General features: G+C 40.8%; 1 protein-coding gene across 2 annotated transcripts in view; it reads right to left on the bottom strand.

The window, feature by feature from the left end:
• Window positions 1-19,492, bottom strand: part of SMAP1 (small ArfGAP 1) — an 89,994-nt gene that overhangs the window by 33,097 nt on the left and 37,405 nt on the right. For both annotated transcript variants that reach the window (XM_084826889.1, XM_084826890.1), the window contains one exon: window positions 7,659-7,743. In XM_084826889.1, coding sequence (XP_084683015.1) covers window positions 7,659-7,743 — 85 coding nt within the window. The remainder of the gene's footprint in view (window positions 1-7,658; window positions 7,744-19,492) is intronic.

Here is a 19,492-nt window from a genome sequence, read left to right as displayed (position 1 = left end):
TCTAGTCCCAGCCTTAAAGTGGAATCCTTTTCCCCACATTAGAATTTTTTGCTAGCCTGTTTTCAAATTTACCTCTGCACCATAAGGACTAACTGATTGCTTTATCATCACTGTTGGATTCCCAGTATCACAAAGCTTTAAGTTGCACCAAAGAATCTAAAGGGGCATGCTGCTTACCCAGAAAGCCTCTAGGGTGGCAATGTATTGTTTCTGAGGTGGGGTAAATGATACTAAGTATGACAGGCATGCTCTGAAATACACCAACTAGTGACTACTGATTGTTTGGTTAACAGTCATATTCTAATATTTATTGAACTGCTTCCTGCTATTCTTGTAATTGAAAGTTAAGAAGGTTACATGTTCAACTACTTTTCAATAAGTATCTTCTTTAATGTCTATCATCCTTGCAATAAATCTGAAGTGAAAGAGCATGGTAATTTACTTATACCCTACATAAAGGCTGGGATTATCCATTTTTAATGCTAATACACTGTGATGGTTACTTTAACGTGTGCAACCATCCATATCCTTCTCTGTTTGCTGTATACTACATCCAACTGCTAAATGATGCATCAAATGGAAAATGTGTTTTGCTTCTTCTTGCAAATTCAACCTTTCAATTTGATGGAAAAGGTAATGCTTCAATATTATGTAGTGTTGGAAGACATCCCACAAAATGAGGAGTGCCATTTTTAGAAGGTGCCATTTTAAGAGAAAAGGTATATCTGCAAATTGGAAAACCCAAATCGGTTATTCTTTATGATTTTGGATCTATAGTGTCTCCTATTTTTTATATACTCATTATAGTGAAATAACAAATATTTGTCTGTGGTAGTAATAAAAAAAAGTCTTCTGAGTTGGGAAAAGAACATAATAGAGCACACACAGTGGTTGATGACTTAGCAATTGGCAAGGCTTACAGTGCTTTGCAAAGAACACAACAATCCCTTTGGCAAAACCCTTAAATCTAAAATACAGTGGTGAAGATACAAATAGTGATGTACATTTTAAAAGGGTAGGTTTAAAAATAATTGGGTTGTATCCAACTGTATCTGTCTGCAAGATCAGACACCACTGGCAGAACAGATTTGCTCCCCTCCCTGCAGCTCCCTAAATCTGCCCTGGAAGATTGGAGGACCCCCCCCACACACAGCAGATGGCAGGGAGGGGGACAAGAGGAAGGGGAGGTCTGCTCACAGGATGTTGTCCAAGATCATTAATACTTTATAGGAAAGTGACTCACTTGTAACTGGAGTTCATGGTGTTCAATTCACACCTTTGCAATAAAATAAACTCCTCTTGAGTTCTTGAACCACTAGGGTATTTTTCTGTTTATTCACTGATGCAATAGGACCAAAACAACAACCCTGAGTACCTTTAAACTTGCAGTCCCTCCTCTCATAACCTGAAGCAGAAGAGGGAGCACATGGATTGCCATATTTGCCTAAGATTACAAGTCAAAGCTAAGTGATGTTCTTACTGAATGCATTGTTTTAACCAGGTTTGGGAGAGTAAGTTGCTGCTCTTTAAAATAAGAATGAAGAGCTTAATAAAAAGTTTTGCATAACTAATTCAACAACTGTATACTGCTCCAAATTTACAAGAGTTTGGAGATTGTTTAAACTCCTGAATACTTCATCCTCATCTGCTGGGCTCTTACCTAACAAAGGTGGTATATTAAGAAGGATGAGGAAAAACAGGCAGTCATCACTATCACACATGGTATTGAAACTATTATGGAGGCCTCCACAGTAGCCAATATTCTCAGACCTTGTCTTCCTTACCTTTTGTCTCTCAGGCTGAGATTATGAGCCCTTTGGGAAACATAGGTTTGCCTTACCTTTGACTACTGTCACTTACCTACCTGCTTTAAGCTCTGTTTTAAAGAACTGATTTAAAGAACTAAATTAAGGTATATGATGAAAACGAAAAAGCCTCACTAGAGTTCTCAGGAGACAAAGCAGGTTAGTGTTGCCAATATCACTAAAAAACACAATTGCAAAAGCATCTGGGACAGGATTCCTTTTCCTTCATTAACCTTATTTGACATAAAAAATTGACATTTCACCTAGTATGTATATGTGCAACTACACTGAACAAAACTAAACCCAAAGTATAAAATTATTTTCAGATTCTGGACAGCTGAGGAGATAAAATTCTGCTAGAACAATGCCCATGATTCAGAAAAGCCTGTGCATGCATGTGCAAAGTGCTTCCATGTGCACAAAAGGGAACTGCTGATTTTCAAATCTCACTGCAGGCTCTTCTGCCTCATGGGATGCCACCCTAGAAGGTCCCCAGTCCTGGGGTGTTTTCTGCAGGATAAAGGGAACTGCCACTAAAAGGCAAAGCTTTTTTTAATAAAACCTCCACGCATGTATAGAACACCACATGCTGTGCTTTGGATCTCGGCCAGCATCTTCAACAAACATAAAATCTGGAGATTGCCTATATTAAAAGATCTCTAGTTCTCCCAACCACTTCAAATTTATGCAGAATCAAATTTGGGGGCATGGGGCTGTATTTAGACTTTGTGCACCCATGCTTCTGCAAAGACTGGATAAATCTTTGGAGAACAATCCCAACACCTCATCTAATATCCTTACACTACTACAAGCACTTGACTTGCTAGTTAGTATAAAGAGCTGTTAACAGGCCAAATAATAATGGTTTGTCATGACATGAACAAGCCTCACAATACTCCTGGGTTTGCATACTCCCCCCTCTTCCCACATGAGGCAATTCCCTCCCTCCCTCTCTTGGTTAAGGCAAACCATAGACTCTGTAGTAAATCATAGTTTGCTAGTTCAGAGAAAAATCATACTATGGTTTGCCTCAAACTAGGAAATGAGGGCAGGGAAGGGTTTGGAATTATGTCTGAACTATGTATCCACCAGTGATGGGTAGTGGATATTTTAGATAAATGGAGCTGAGTGAGCCACTTTAGTTTATACATTTTGAAACTCCCTTATGTTAGTTCCTTCAGGTCAGAAGTTGAAACACTGGTCAATTTAATACTGATGTGCACGCACACACTCCCCAATCACCAAGAAATGATCTTGAATTCTTCCACAGACATTCAGGAGCTTTTTTCACAGATCTTATTAGCAGCCAGGAAGCTCCCTCTAGGGCACTGAACAGTCTGGCTTCTGCTAGGAATCCCTTCAGTTAAATAATTTAATATTTATGCAACACTTAAGAATATACCAAGTGCTAACAGCCATTTATCTCTTTGTCAACAACATATCCTCTTCAAGGATTAGCTTTTTTTTTTTGGATCAGTTTGTGTACCTGCAGCACCATTTACTAAAGTGTAACGTTTCTATCTAAGGTAAACGTAACTGAATACTTTCATTATTTTGTCAGGTCAAGTTTTTTTCATTGCAGATCATATATGGTACCCAATGTATCTTGCCCACCTTTGCTATGTAGATGCTCTGCTCCCTCTCAATGTTTCCCTAGACATCTTTTTCAATGAGCAGTATATAACAAGCTTTAAGTCAAGAAAATAACTTCACATCATAGGGATACTGGCCCTGCTTGCTTACTTAAAAACAAACAAAAACAACTATACACACACACACAGCTGGGGATGGGGATATTGTGGCCCTCCAGATGTTGCTGGACTGCAATGCCCAGTGCCCATCATCCTTCACCATTGGTTATATTGGCTATGGCTGATGGGAGTTATAGTCCATCAACTTCTGGAAGAGTACATGTTCCCCATGCCTGCTCAAAGTTGTAGCTCAGCTTACTTGGCTTTCATTAACATTTCATGCATGCTTGAGCTGGTCATCGTGTGGGTTATTCCCTTGATAAAAAAGAAATCCACCCTCTATTTTTCTGTAAGGTAAGGGTTATTCTTCTTTGTCTTGAGACCCCTGTCTGACTCATGATTTATCACTGAATCAAGTTCCAAATGACAGAAAAGCAGTCTATACCAAACACTTTCTGGCTTTTTCATACTGATCGCTGTCCACATCTCACATCATTAATGCAGAATTATGTATTTTGGTTTTAGTTTCCTATTAAGTCTATTCTTGTTTTCTGTATCTCTTAATGTGTAGTTGGCCTTTGTGTGAAATAAGGCTTGATGGCTAGCTCTCGCAGACAGCAGATGAAATGATGAACCTGATCTCGATGGTACCACCACACTGCAGGTGTGGGATTGAATGATGAGATGCTCCTCTACATAAAAAAATACCCTACATATAGAAACCAGATGTCAGCAACGAGTATCCCAACCTGTTCTCCTTCCTGGCATGTTTGTGTAAGAAACTTATTTTGTATAGAACAGCATGCAAATCATGTGATCCCCCCCCACCTGAAGTCTGAAATGGTACAGTCCAGACACAACTTTACCATCTCATCTGCTGTTTGTGAGAACCAGGCCTTATTTAAACTACATTTATTTGGCAGTAAAAATCTTGATCACAGTAAGAGTAAAGGGCACATTTTGTACTCAGAAAATAACCCTTGTATAAAAAATGTCTCATTGCCAGATATATTGTACACTGGAACATCTGCTTTCACTGCTCCCCTTGCACACACACACCCACACATGCCAACCAAATCTGATTTTGAGGGTTCTTCAGCCCTCTGGAGTAGATTTTGCCGGTGCACAGGGGGATGGGGAATATGTTCCACCTACAGTGTCTGTTATTCTGGCAGATGGATAGTATTGGATTTCACCCAATGTTTTCATTATTCATGTATGTGATCATTGCTCCTAATATACTGTTTCCCTACCATGGTTGTTCTGACCTAATCCACTTGACCCAACATCTTATAGTCATATTACTATTAGAATGTACAATAATAAATTCTCTCCCAAACCTGTCATATTACATAAACATGTAAATTTGTTTCTTGGTATGTTCTGCAGAAGTCATTTAGATACCCATTTTATATTAGTTCAAACTGAACATTCATGCAATTTATTCCATTTCTATACTGCCCAATAGGCGACGCTTTCTGGGCAGTTCACAAAAATTAAAACACAAAATACAGCATAAAATACAATATAAAATATAAACACTTAAAACTACAGTATAAAACTACATTGGTAGCAGGTGTTTCAGAGAAACAGGATATTTTAATGAGATGTGCTAAACAGTACAGGCGGAAACATGTGAAACTTTCTTCATTTCCATCAATGAGCTGTGCTCAATAAAACATGTAGCCTTAACCTGAATAAACCTTGTTTATTGGCATTTGCTTTCTCCAGTGATATTTCAAGCTTCATTCTGTCACAAGATTCAGAACTCTGAGGTGCAGAAACAGCCTGTAAGGGTACAGTCCTTCACCAGAGTCCCGTGAACCAGGGATGGGGACCTGCCAGCCCATGAGCTGGATCAGCTCACAGTATGCATGCATCCAGCCCACAGCCCCCCTCCTTGACTCCTCCCCCACTCCTCAGCCCTGCCCCCTCCTCTGCATGTCCAGCACAGATACACAGCAGACTGGTGGAGGAACAGATCACTCTGTCCCGCTACCAGCAGCTTGCTTGTTTCTGCACTGGCTGTGGAGGGAGGGACCCAAGGGAGAGCGTCACTTCTTCCACAGGAAGCACGGAAGTAGAGCAAGCTGTTGGAGGAGGGACAGATTGCTCTGTCCCTCCTCTGGCAGCCCTCTGCATTTCCATACTAGCAAGGGAGGAAGGAAAGCCCTCCTTCCTCTTCCAATCTGCTCATCTATATGGAAGGGGGGGGGAGGGGGGGAGTATCACTCAGACAGAGGCTGAGTTGGGGAGAAGGAAGCAGGATGTGGAGAAAAGATGCGAGACTGAGAGGAGGAGGGGGAGACAGAGATAAAAGCCCTTTGGGATGGACCATGAAAACTGACACATAACAGGATTTCAGAAAGAGAGAGAGAAAGAGGTGTGTGACAGAAAGAGAAACGGGATGGCTCCACCCACTGCCAGCATGTTCGCCCCTGGCAGATTATCCCAAAGGGAATTTAACCCTCAAACACCCCCCCACACACAAAAAGGTTCTGTACCAAAGCCTTACTCAGCCAAGCTATGGCAAGCCAGCTGAAGTTATTCAGGTTGGGTAACTTGGTCCATTATACTCTATGCATTAGATTTCCCACAAATGCTGGATTTGTTTTAACAATGTGAGCAAACACCTGTATTTTAAATGCTAAAATTGAAGGAAAGCCCATGTGTAGTGAAAGAAATAAGTTTTAAATGAGGTAACTGGGAAGGGTCTGTCCACATATCAGTCAGAAAGTCAGACTGTGATCCCACAGAAGCACAACAAAATACTCATTTAAGGTTGCAATCTTATGCGTGCTTACATGGAACTCAATGAGAATTACTTTTGAGTAGGCCTACACAGGATTGCTGTGCTTATCCTATCCACATACACACACCTTTCCCCAGTCCCAAATGAACGGAAAATGCTCCCAGACTCACAAAGAAAGAAAACGTTTTCCCTATTTCGACCCCAGGCTCAGCCATTCCATTCCTCACCTGACAGTCCTACCTCTTCCTCGGCCATCAGAGTCCCCGCAGCCCAGGAAGGTGTTCTGTGTGTATGCAGAATGACAGAAGGGGCTGGAAAGGGAGAGAAAAAGGGCAAGGCCAGGGGCTGGAAGGAGGAAAAACTAGTGAGAGAGGGCTGAGAAGGAGAGAAAAAGCATGGCTAGGGCCTGGGATGGAGGGAAAATAGTGAAAGAGCAAGGCTAGGAGCAGGGGGGGGGGCTGGAAAAAGCAAGATAAAGAGGTGGAGGGGAGAGATAGTGAGGCTAGAGGCTAGGAGTGGAAAGAGAGAGATCGAAGAGGAAAGGTTGGTGTAGGCAGAAGAAGACTGGGAGGGGCCAGGAAGTAACTTCTTGCCCTACCCACGGAACAACAACAGGTTCAAGAACAGGAAGGAGACCCTGGCACCCTAATATTTTTCAAGGGTTTTATTGAAATTTCTTTTTTGAAGGGACAGGGAGCTTCATAGGTGCCATTGGGGGCCCCCACAGGCACCATGGAGCCCATCAGTGTTGTGTTGGGTGCCTGTGTCCAAGGATGAAGGGCAAGTTTAAAATACTTTTAATAACTAACTAAGAATACTACGAACTACTACTTTAGACATATCCAAGAGCCTGATTTCCCGAAGGGATTTTGCTTTTACTTTATTCTTCGACAAGAAGACCCCATCTTATCTTACAACTAGTTTTTCAAATCCCTCAATTTCAAAATAAATGCTGTATATCTGGGGGGGGGGGGCGGCAGGGGGCTGCTGTTTGAGAGACCAAATTCAAAGGGCATGCAAAGCTAGTTGCACGTTTCTTTAGGACAGGGGCATTCAGCAGAAACTGCAAAGTGTTCACATGGGTATTAGGGAGTTGTCTACTTTAAGAAGGCAAACCTAGCTTTAAAAACACACACACATTTTTAACAGCTAAGTGTCACAGTCCACAACCCTCTGAAGACCACTTTGATAGCTTCCTGTTCCCTAAGGAGCTCATTACTTGTAGTTTAGTAGACAGCAATGCAAAGACCTGCTTCAGTTTTTTCTCTCTAAGTAAATGAGACTAAAACACCATTTTAGTGTTTAGCCAACAATATTTGACAGCATGTGGAAGAAGTAGCCATTTTAATTTTGCAGCATAGGTCTTTCCACAATTGTTTTTATACAAGACAAAGGTAATTGACTACTTACCAAGTCCCAAAAGGTCAACAGTGGATTCTGGTACTTTCTTAGGACTTGCTTTAAGCTCCAGTTGTTGATCCTCTTTCTTTGGAGGCTTTATTTAAAAATAAATAAAGGTTAATAATGAATCAAAAACAAAATATCATAAATAAGTGTGACCTCACCCAGCCTCACTCTTAATTTGAAAGTGCTTTGATTTCTTACATTAATAGTACTAGGATGTAAAAGGTGGCAAAAAGGCATGGCAAAATATGCTATTTTGTACCAGTGTTTGAGTGGGTGTTATAAATGCTAAATAGTATTCATAATGGCACATTTCCAAGTGTTCAAAGCACACCAAATGCATATCACAATCCTGAGAACAGCCCTATAATGAACCTCCTCCTCATCATGCAGATGGGCAGCTGAGGTTAAGATAATAGCTGTTTGTCTAAGTCAGGGATAGAGAACCTCTAGCCCATGGACCTAATCCCCCCGCAAGGGTCTCCCAGACAGCCACACCACATTCCCCACATCACAGGGTGTTTCCTTGTCTGTCCATTACCTGCAGATTATCTGGCCATTTCCCACTGTTTCTGTGTTTTGGGGGTATTTTTAAAAGAATAGCTAAAGCAATGAAAAAGATGTTTCTTAATTGGCTAACCTTTTCTTGTACTTTCTCACATTTTTGTTTTGCTGCTGTGATCAGCTCTAATTCGATAGTGTTTTGAATGCAAGTTACTTCTGTGTAAATATGCATAGTATTGAGCCTCTGAATGTGCCTTTTTTTTTGAGTAAGCATGCACAATATTCTGCCTCAATGTGTAAACATGCATAGTATTCTGCCTCTGTGTGTGGGCTACTTCTGAGTAAACATTCACGTTGTTCTGCCTCTGAAAGTGGGTTGCTTCTAAGTAAAATGCATCTCTTTCTCTGCTGAGCTGCACTGTACCTAGAGTATAAATTGGTAAAAATGGGATTGAGCGGGAGGCGGAGGGAGACTTCTCAGCCCTGCCTGCTTTTGACTTTGGCCCCATTCATCACTGGTATGTGCCCCTGGGACCTTCTCTGAAATGGAATTTGTCCCATGGCACAAAAAGCTACAACTCTCCTGGCCAAAGCCCTCCTAACAAGTTCATGGCGGAAATGTGATTTGAGCCAGGGACATCTTGACTCATAACTCACAAACTTTGTCACACACAATGTCAAAACAAATCACTGTGAAGTAGTGCTTAGAGTGTCAAACTAGTATGGGGAAGACCAAGATTCAAACTATCATTCAGCTTAGCCACTAAGCACACTGGCTATTCCTGGGCTAGTCACCATTTTTCAGCCTACCCTGAGAAAAGATTTGTTGTGATGATTAAATGGTGGGATAAAAGCCATGTATACTGCTCTGTGTTTCTTATAGGAAGGCCAGTTTATAAATCTAATAAATCAATAATTAACAATTAACAATAATAAACATTGTTACTTTAACCAACTGAAAAACTATGCTGATGATCACCACAAAGGATTGCTAATATTGAACATTTTACTATTATTTAATACCTGAAGAAACACCTAATCCAACACAAGCCTGCCTGCACACTTAGATGATCTTCTTGGACCCTCCCTCTGAGTGCAATCATGACCTGAGCTGACGCAGGTGGCAACTGGAAGAAGTGGGGCCCTGTTTGTGGAATGCTCTCCCCAAGAAGGCTTGCCTGGCATCGACAATATCTTTTCAGCACCAGGCAAAGACTTTTTTACGTCCCCAGGCTTTTAATTCTTAAACTCTTTTACTCTCTGGTGAAATTGTTTTAACTGCAGTTTTTATTCTGCCATTTATTCCCGAGTGTGTTAATTCTCTAATCTGTTGATTTTATAATTGTTTTAGTGTAATTTTGTAAGTCACCCTGGAAACGGTTATACACGACAGGCAGGGCTTACATTCATAAAAAGTTTTTTTTTTAATTGCGATGTTTCCTAATGAATTAACACATCCTTCCTCCAGAGTTCCAAAGCTGAAGTATGTTTCACGAATGATGCAAGATCTTTTTACTGGAACAAAATTCAGTAGGTGCAGTTGAACTGTCAAGTTTAGCAGTACATTTTTACTACATATTATTTTAAACTTCTATTTTAAAATATTAGATTGTTTTAAAGTTGCTATTCATTCAGTGACTTTGGAAACCAGATAGATTAATGAGCTAAACAAATGACCCTTTAACTTGCCTAATACTATAGATATCTATAGCCTCAAAGTGGGCACCAAATGCCATGTGCCACTGAAGCAGTTTACTGTGCAAGGCAAATGAAGCAACCTTGTTATGCTGCATGTCACTTGCAATCCTACTACAGGTACATGCATGCTTGTTGGTGGTGACAACAAGTCACAGATCAAACAACATGTATAATACTGTCATATAATCCTACACCACCCTGTAATGTTTTTAATTACCATTTGCCTCACCTTCAGCACTATGGTCGGTACCATAAGAGTTCCATGCCTGATTAAGCAATGTCAACATTACGTCATTTTTGCAAAGCTAAGCCAGCTTCCATACCATATGCCAATATAGACAACACCTCTATCTAGTACTGGAAAGACAAAATGTGCCTTTTTACCTAGTCATACCAAAGTTATCTGGCTCTAATTCACTGGCCAAACTTGCGGAGTACAATAAATTCAGAAATCATTTATGTTTAAAGGCTTTTCTACTAACAAATCAGTGCACATGCTATTTGTGTTCTAATAAATGCAAAATCCAGTCAGCTGTGAATGATATTAATCCATCTATAATGTATTAAACATTGTTATTTTGAGACAGAAATGTTATAAGTGTAATTTCCATAGTCATGTAGAACAAATGTCTTGATCAAATTAATAACATCTTCATTAGTAGAACCTTCAGCTCCCTGGCTACTTGTAATGTATAGCTTCTCAGAACACATCTCCTTTTGCAAGATCTGCATTTGTTCCAGTTCTCTACAATTTTAAGTAGTTGGGCAGCTAAAAAGATTGTTTAGAATATTTAAAAAATGAAGCCAAATTGCTAATACCTTTTAATTAGAATCCTCTATCAGTGACTAAGGAAAGCATGCAAAGTTGTAAGAACATAAATAGAGAACATGAATACACATACAGGTGTATAGGTTAGTATCAACAACACAACAATTCGCCTCCACCCCAGCAATTCAAATCCTGAAATCCAAGACAGCATCTGAAAGCAATGCAGACAAATTGCAACTCTCTACAGGACAATCACTTCCCAGCCCACCTGATACTAAGCTAAATATCCATTTCAGAATCCATCCCCAAACCATCAAGCCACTTTGGGAAATCACAGCCTACTGGCCTGAACAGCTCATAGTGTTTTTGCTGTCAATTGTTCAGACCTATGCCTACTTCTAGTAGCATTCTAATGTTACCATATCATGCAGAGTGAAGGCTGAAATTGCTTGCAGCTCCAGAAAAGCAGTATGAGCTACTAAACACCTTTGAGCACTGTTAAGTACATACAATTTGTTTCAGGGATCATAAACTAGTGTTTAGTAGACTGCAATATAGTATGCCCTAGGAACAACAGATATTTAGAAAGTATCTAATTTGGACATCCTTACCACAAATGGATTAATAAATAAATAAATAAAATTACATTGGGGATGCTAACAATACAATAAATTTAGTCTGAAAGAATATCCCCCCACCCCCCAGTTTAGTAATCTCATTACAAGTATGCCATAAGAGAAAGTAGCACAACATCTGCCTGAAGAGCAGCACCATGCCTCATGGTGGTGAAGAAAAACAAAGAAGTTTTCTGATGTATAAGCCAGAACTATGCTAACAATCCTGAAATAAATGAGTTTACATTTATTTGCAGAAAAGAAGTTCTACAATGTTTTAAACTTGGAATAAGTTAAGGCTACCAAAACCTTTACATCACTATCTTAGGCAGCAATAGAAGCAAAAAGCAGTCAGTGCTACTACATATTATTAATCTGTGGCAGCCAGTTAATAGTTAACCTAGGCACAATGTACATGCTAAACGCTGCACATTTCTGAAGTTTTACAGATTAACATACAGCCAAACCATTAGACTGGGAATTACAAATACAATGGCTGGTTTCACTAGACACTTTTAGTGGATGGTGCCAATTTTAAGATGAAACCATCATTATCAATCAAAGCTGTGATTTTCAACTAATTTGAATGGGGGTCCCAGTAACAACAGCAATTGTCACTTCAGCTAAGCAGAAGCAAAAACACATGCCAACAGTACTAGCACAAACAACTTATATTACTGTTAATACTATTTCTCTCTCTCTCTCTCTTTCACACACACACACACACACACACACAAGCTACTGATTCATAGTGGATTATTTATTAGGGCTGGACTATTTTGAGTGAAACAGTGAAGCACTGAAGTCTACAAATCAAAACAGATTTGGTTTCCACGCCAGCACAAGACTAGGAGTAACTTCCAATGTTATTAACTAAACTAAAATAAACAAACCTCTTAGCCTGCAAGGACTACAGGATAGATCAGATCTCTTCCCCCCTGCCCCTCTGAGGGCAGAAAGAAAGGTCTACTATGGGAAGTGGAGATCCAACCCTAGATACCCCCTCCCAGTCCCCACAGAAGCCTCGGAAGCCCTCGCCTCTCATATTTCCAAGCTCTGGCATTGGAAGAAGCAAAAAGGGGGAATCGGGAAGAATATCATGGGTAGATCTGGGAAAGCTTTGGATGTGTAGGATCCAAAGCCTTCCTGGGCTCCAGGCAAGCCCCTGAACTGGGGGTGGGGGGGAGTACACCAGCCCTGGAGCTGGCATAAATAATTTTCCTCCCATTAGTTCCAGAAGGAAGGAAATAGTAAAAATATCACCACCAAACCCAAAGAGAGGAAGTAGAAGAAAAAACTCTGCTCTTTATCCATCAGGGCTTTGGATAAGATAGTTCCTCTCCCTCTGGATCTTTGCACCTCCACTGGTAGGATTGCTCTAAGGTGGGAAGGTAAGGTCAGGAATGTGGCATCACCAGGGATGCCACATTAGGGGGAAGAGTTAACTTTGTCTTGGGGTGCTTCCAGATGGAGGACTCCTAGTGTTATCAATCAGAAGACATTGTGCAGCTATTCCATCTTCTCCTTAATGGATTTTCTGAGTTAAGAAGAAGCAGTAAGACAGAGGGGAAGGTCATGAGTAGAAGACAATGTCATCTGGACCCCCTATAATTTTCCATCAATAAGGCAGAGCAATGGTGTCATAAAAGCCCCATCTGGAAGCAACCTTGATGTCTGATCTGAAGCTACTAAAGGACCAGAAACAATGCAGTACTTCAACTTCTGTTTTTCACTTTCCCTACTTGCTTCAACAAGATGCAATATTTATTTATAGAAACATTTTCTACCACCTTTCAGCCCTAATAATGGCCCCCAGACAGTTTACAGCCTTAAAATCTCAATACACTTAACCTAGAGAGTATTAAAAGCCTAAGTAAAACAGTTAAAACAAAAGCCATAGCTAGTAAGATTAATGCACACTAAGTATCAGGCAGTATAAAAGTATCTTAACTGCCCACCTAAAAAACAGAGAACAGACCAGTCTAACTTCCCTTGGAAGGCATATCACAAGTGGTGTGCTGCACTAGAAAGGCTCTGTCCCATGTCCCCAGTGTTCACACTTCTCTTGATGGCAGAATGCTAAGCAGGGAATCTGAAGAGGGCCTGTAATTGGCAGGAAGTCTCATGCAAGAGGAGACTGTTCTTCAAATACCCTGATCTCAATACATTTAGGGCTTATAGATAATAACTAGCATCTTCAATTGGGCCCAGAAATGAACTGGAAGCCAGTATAATTTATATGTCCAGTGTAATATGGTCAGAAAAGCAGACACCTGAAATTATTCTGGCCACAGCATTCTGTACCAGTTGAAGTTTCCGAACACTTTTAAGGGCAACCCTACATAGAGTGCATTGCAGTAATCTAATCCAGATGTTACTTACTAAGACATGTGTAACTATGGCAAAATCTGCTTTCTCCAGGAAGAGGTATGACTAGCATACCAGCCAAACTTGGGCAAAAGCACTCTTAACTACAGCAGTCACCTGGATATCCAGGAGCATTTCCAAAATGCAATTCTGATGCTTCAGAGGAAATGCAACCACATTCAGAACAGGTTTTACTTCCAATCCTGGGTTAGCATTTCTACTGACCAGTAGTACTTCTCTCTTGACTGAATTAACTCTCATTCAAGTACCAAAAGCTCTGGGTATTTTGAAGACAACAGAATGCCACACTTTTTACCAGGATTTCGACTTTATATACATCTCAGCTCCATGTACAAATCAACTTCTCTCTAAGTAATGAACTAAAAAAAAAGGTATTCATTTCAGTTCTATGTTAGCAATAGCCAACAACAGTGGCAGGACGCAGTTTACCCAATTCAAAGACAAAATTTAGATGCCTATTTCCACATTTGATTTCACTTCAAACATTTTGCCTCTAATAAAAGTTCCATAACACTCCTCGTGTTCCAGTATAAAAACTTCTATTCAGAATATTTAAGGCATTCTGATTTCACTAAAAGTAGCTTGCAATTAACTCAAGGCTTCCATAATTACTGAACAAAACCTTATTCTGTTCTCATTAAGGATAAACTAAGATTATACATAAACTAATTGGATTCATTCCCTCTTTATGGCCTTGATGGCAATGAGTTTTTAAAATGATTGCCTAAACATCTGAAAACTCCCTTAAGGCAAGAAAGTAATGTTAACAACTTTCTATAAATCTGCAATGGGCCTGAAGTTATTTTTTGTGACAGCTCATATGCCCTTTTCATACACTTCACTAGGCGTGCATTAAAAAGCTATTACTCCTGCTGAAGGTTTCTTGTTTCAAAAAGCCTTCAACATACTTCTCAGACCCCTTTGCTAACAAAATACATACATATATATTATTAATGCAGACTTGTGAGTTAACATTATTATAATTGTTACCATTCCAAGGCTGCAATCCTACACCCCCTTGCTGAGAGAGAACACAGAAGAGACACTGCACAGGTAGACTGCAAGTGAGCTTTACCATCGTGCTTCCTGCCTGCTAGCTGTGGCTGCTCCAGAGAGACTCTCTGGGGCCAGAAAATGCTGCCTCTTTACAGGATCAAACCCCTAGCTCTGCACTTTCACCAAGAGACCTACTGCCACCTTGCAAGAGATTGTATCAGCTCCTGCGGCTGGTGCATAAAAAGCTGACCAGCCTGTGGGGTGGCAGCAAAGGGGGTTGGCCCCTTTGGGGGAGCCACTTTGGGAGTGAAAAAGGGCAAGGGCCATCCAGTCTGTTGGACAGAGGGGAGGAGGGAAAGGATTGTTGGTACATCTGCCTGCTTTCTGAATGTATTGTTATTAGACCTACAGTTAGCTCTCTTCCTGCTAGCAAGAGATATGTGTTTTAAAAAGGTACAGAGAAGTGGATGGATACAGAGAGCAGCCACTGAAACATTAGAGGGAGACATGGCAGTGGGAAGCAGCTGAGTTGTTATGAGGGAGAGAAGTTTAACTTGCTCCCAAGCTGTCTCCCATATCAGAGAGCCTGAACAGCCTTGGTGACAGTCCTCTTAGGTTGAAGATACTGCTGCCGAATGCCAGGTTGGTGAATGGGAAAACAAAAGCCATCCAGGACTTCATCCTGGATGAGCATGCCAACCTGGCCTGTATCATGGAGACCTGGTTGGATGAGCCTGGGGGAGTAAATCTCTCCCAGATTTGCCCACTTGGGTTCTCCATGCTGCAGCAGGCAAGACCAGGCTGTGGGGAAACAGAATCACAGTGGTCTATCATGATTTTATCCCCCTGTTCAGGTGCCCCATTCCAGTGTCTTCCAGTTTCAAGCATGTGTATCTGAAGGTTGGTGCTTAGGACAGAATGGGGATTCTGTTGCTACACTGCCCACCCAGCTGCCCAACAGTCACCCTTCCTGACCTAGCCAAGGTCATCTCAGGGTCGGTGCTGACATCCAAAGTCATTTTTCTTAAAAAAGGAAAGCTTCAAGAGAAAAGACTTTAAAGCAGTCAAGCAATGGGACAGAAAGTCAGGGGGAGATTTTAGATCCTAACATCAGCTGCATAATTTTATGCAGAACGCCCTACTTCAATCTCATTAACGCTGCAATACTCCACACCCTTACTTTTAAAGGTAAATTCGTACCCTTTTCATGACTAGCGGCTTAACACTGCTCAGTCTGTTTTCTTTCCCATCATTCTTTCTGTCTTTTAACACCATCCAAATCTGGTTGTTTTATAATGATTTCTTTTATAAATCATCTAGAAGGGAAAAAATAGAAGCATTCAATTTTCTTTCTCTTTCTTTCTCATTCTTTCTTACTTGTTTCTCTTGAAGCTAGTACAAAAACAGGCAGTTGATCAATATAAGATGTGCCAAGCAGACTTGAACAGTTATTTGTTTTGCAGTGCCCAACATGAGACTTAATGATTTTAAAGGACAACCTGGATAGCAAAAGTCACTCTCAGGACCAAGAGGATTTCAAAATGTTAGCAAAATACCAGGTACATTGATCTGTGTTAATTAAGTAACATTAGAAAAGGCTTAGCAATACAGCCTATAAATCTCACAGTTAGCACTTTTTGAAATATATTCTAATGGATGCAGTTTTTGAACTGTGATAACTTTACAGAGAACCAAAATGATATACAATAGACATGGCGTTCTTATTTTTGGACTAACTTTGATGACATCATGCAGAACTAATAGCTACTTCACACCTATAGAATGTGGAAATATGCTTATAATAAAAAATAGATCTCGGTGGGGAGAACAAAACTTGGTTATTCAAGATAATTGTCATAGTAGTGGGTTGAAAACCATATAATCACCCCATCTAACAAGGCCACTGATTGTATAGTAACACAGTCCTCTTCCCTGCCCACTGCACAAGGTTGTTATAGATACTGCAGCAATTTCCTTGAACTTCGTGGGAAAGTGTGGCATTCATGCTGGGCTCAAGGGACATACCCTGCTGTCAGAACTTACAGGCCTAAGCTCTAGAAGATTCCTAATAATGCTCTGTGCAGGTATAGACCTCCATGTGTGTGCACCTCCACAGAAACTACAAAGAACTACTAGAGGAGTTTGTTTTGGATACCTCTTACTTTGACATATAAGATTTCCTTGGCTGTGGTCCAATCATCAGATGCCAAAGCACTCTACAGATCAGAGCACAGGATGACCTTGGAGGACTTCTCAGGATCAGCACTGCTTTCAATTTTGTAGAAAGCAGTTATTGGATCTATAGGTGACTGAGGAACCTCTGGTCTACAGGGAATGTTGGGTCCCACATCAAATTTATTCTTAGAGCAAAGATGGCTAATGCTTTACCATTGTGGGCCATAACAAAAGATTGTAGGTAATGTGCTTATTTTTAGCTTCATGTATTTTCATGAACCTGATAAAAGTTGATATATAGATTAAAGACTGAAATTTTCTCTTCTTCCCACTCTGCAACCATGAGAGCTAGAAGCATCAAACATGTAACTCCTAGGATTACACTGGCTGCTCTGAAATATTGTATGGGTTAACATGTGGCCCACATGGCATATTTTATACACCATGCTCCAATATATGTGAAAATTCCTTTGTCTCATCTCCATTGTTACATAATGAGTAAAGCACATGCATAAAATGCACATTAAATATTACTTAAGGAACTCAAGAAATTTTTAAAATTTCCCCAATTTTATTATATATAGACAGCTGTTCTCTTTAAAAATATGCGATTATGTTAATTACTTCTTTCTACTAGAGTGCAGATTTGCAACTCATATTATTATAAAGCTTGTAACTTGCTTTGATCCTCAATGCCAGAAGCTAATATATGATGCCACGATTACTGGTCACATAAATTAATTCCATTTGCCTTTAAGCTGACTGTCATTTAATCTTTTAGTATTCATTATTGCTGCATTAACAAGAACTGCCACTCAAAACCAGATCCAGAACACACTAACGGTAACATGATAATGAATGTATATCTGGACTTCAAATTACACAGGAAAAAAGTGGGATACTCTCCATAAGAAAAATAATAAAAAATAAGAAAAATTCATTGTAAAGACAAGTTGCTTACCTGTAACTGTAGTTTTTCAACAGGTCACGTGTGCATTCACACATATGAGTTCTGCACCTGTGCAGAGTTCTGCTCAGAATGCTCTAGAGCCAAGAAGCATTTTGGCATGCCCCCACCCTGTTTGCACATGCTCAAGAGGAAGGGTGGGGAACCTCTTTCAGCCCAAGGGCTGAATTCATTTCAGAGAAGGTCTTGGGGGCTGTATTCCAGTGGTTGGCAGGGCCAAAGGCAAAAGGGGCAGGGGCCAAAATAGCAAAAAATACCAGCCTATTTTAGATTAAAGGTCTTATTGCCAGCAACTAAGCCTTAGGGAGAGGAATTTCAACCTTTTAGAATGGAGGGAAAAAAACATACACAAGCTGGAAAACCACCAAATCTTCTGCAGTCAGGGGATGTGACCATGTGGGGAACCCCAGAGAGCTGGATTGGGACCCCAGGAGGGCTATATTTAGGTTGCCTGCCCCTGCTCAAGGGGCATGGTTCCCACCCACCCCACTCAGTTTCAGGAGACCACCATATAGAGACTCAAAACGGAATAGGCAGGAAGAACCCCTACAGCAGAGACAGAAGGTGGATTGTGTGAATGCACAGATGAGCACTACAGTTACAGGCAAGCAATTTATCTTTCTTGCTCATGGTCTCCGCGTGCAGGTATTAGCAAACTCTCAGAGGTAAAGCAGGTGGTCAGGACACAACGGAGGAGAGCATTGCTTGTCCAAATGCAGCATCAGAGCTGGCAAACAATCCAGCTTGCACTGCTGAATGAAAGTGAAAGGCTGAGACAAGTATGTCAAGAAATGGCATACTTTGCAGAAAGGTAGTACAGGAAGCAGTGCACAGGTAGAACATCCATGCACCATGGAAGGGACTAGTGAGCATTCTCATAGTGAGTGTAACCACCATGACTACCCAGTGGGATAAACACTATGACAATACTAGCAGGCCCTTCTTTGATCCATCATAGGATGGAAATAGCCTCTGAGCCGTGCAATAAGGCGTGATCCAGTAAAGATAGAAAGCAATCGCCCTGTGAACATCCAACAAGTGCAGGGAGAACTTGGGAGAAAATGGGTTCAGAGGAAACACTGGAGTCTGATGTCTTAGCTTGTGTAGAAGGAAGACACTCTTCTTCCTTCCGAAGGTAGCGATGTCAGGCTGGAGGCACACTGAGTTTTGTGCCGCCAACAAAAGCGTGAAAATGACATACCCTTGGTATGACATGGCGAATGTTAAAAAATCCACATTCTCATCTCCCCTCCAGCACAAAACTTTGGCATAGGTTTGGGGGAAGATGAGAATGTGGATTCTTTGCTTTCACTATGCTGCACTTAAGGGTATGTCACTTTCATGCTTTTGGTGGTGGGACAAAATGACACAAAACTAGCACAAAACTTTGGCACAGGTTTGTAGGTATTATGACAATGTTGGTTTTTTGTGTGTGTTAACTATGAACCTGCATTTGATTTATCAGTACCTAGTTGTGGGTGGGGGCATAAAACTTTGGCAGATGTTTGGAAGAGATACTAGTTTTGAGGGTTTGTAGTTACAGAGCTCCTTCAGTGTGACATCCAAACCTGCTCAATGATTGCAGCAGCTCTGAGAGAAGTGGAAGGGTTAAACTAAAAATCTTAAACAGGGTCTGTAAGAAGGCTTGCATACTATAGGTAAACTAAGAGCCAGGATGCCAAAGCCTGACAAACTCAAGCAGGGACTCTGTAGGAAGAGTTGAAGAAGA

Source organism: Heloderma suspectum, chromosome 1, assembly GCF_057233095.1.
Source record: "Heloderma suspectum isolate Gila_16-S chromosome 1, 16-S_ref, whole genome shotgun sequence".
NCBI lineage: Eukaryota > Metazoa > Chordata > Lepidosauria > Squamata > Helodermatidae > Heloderma > Heloderma suspectum.
This window is presented reverse-complemented; position numbering and strand designations above follow the sequence as displayed.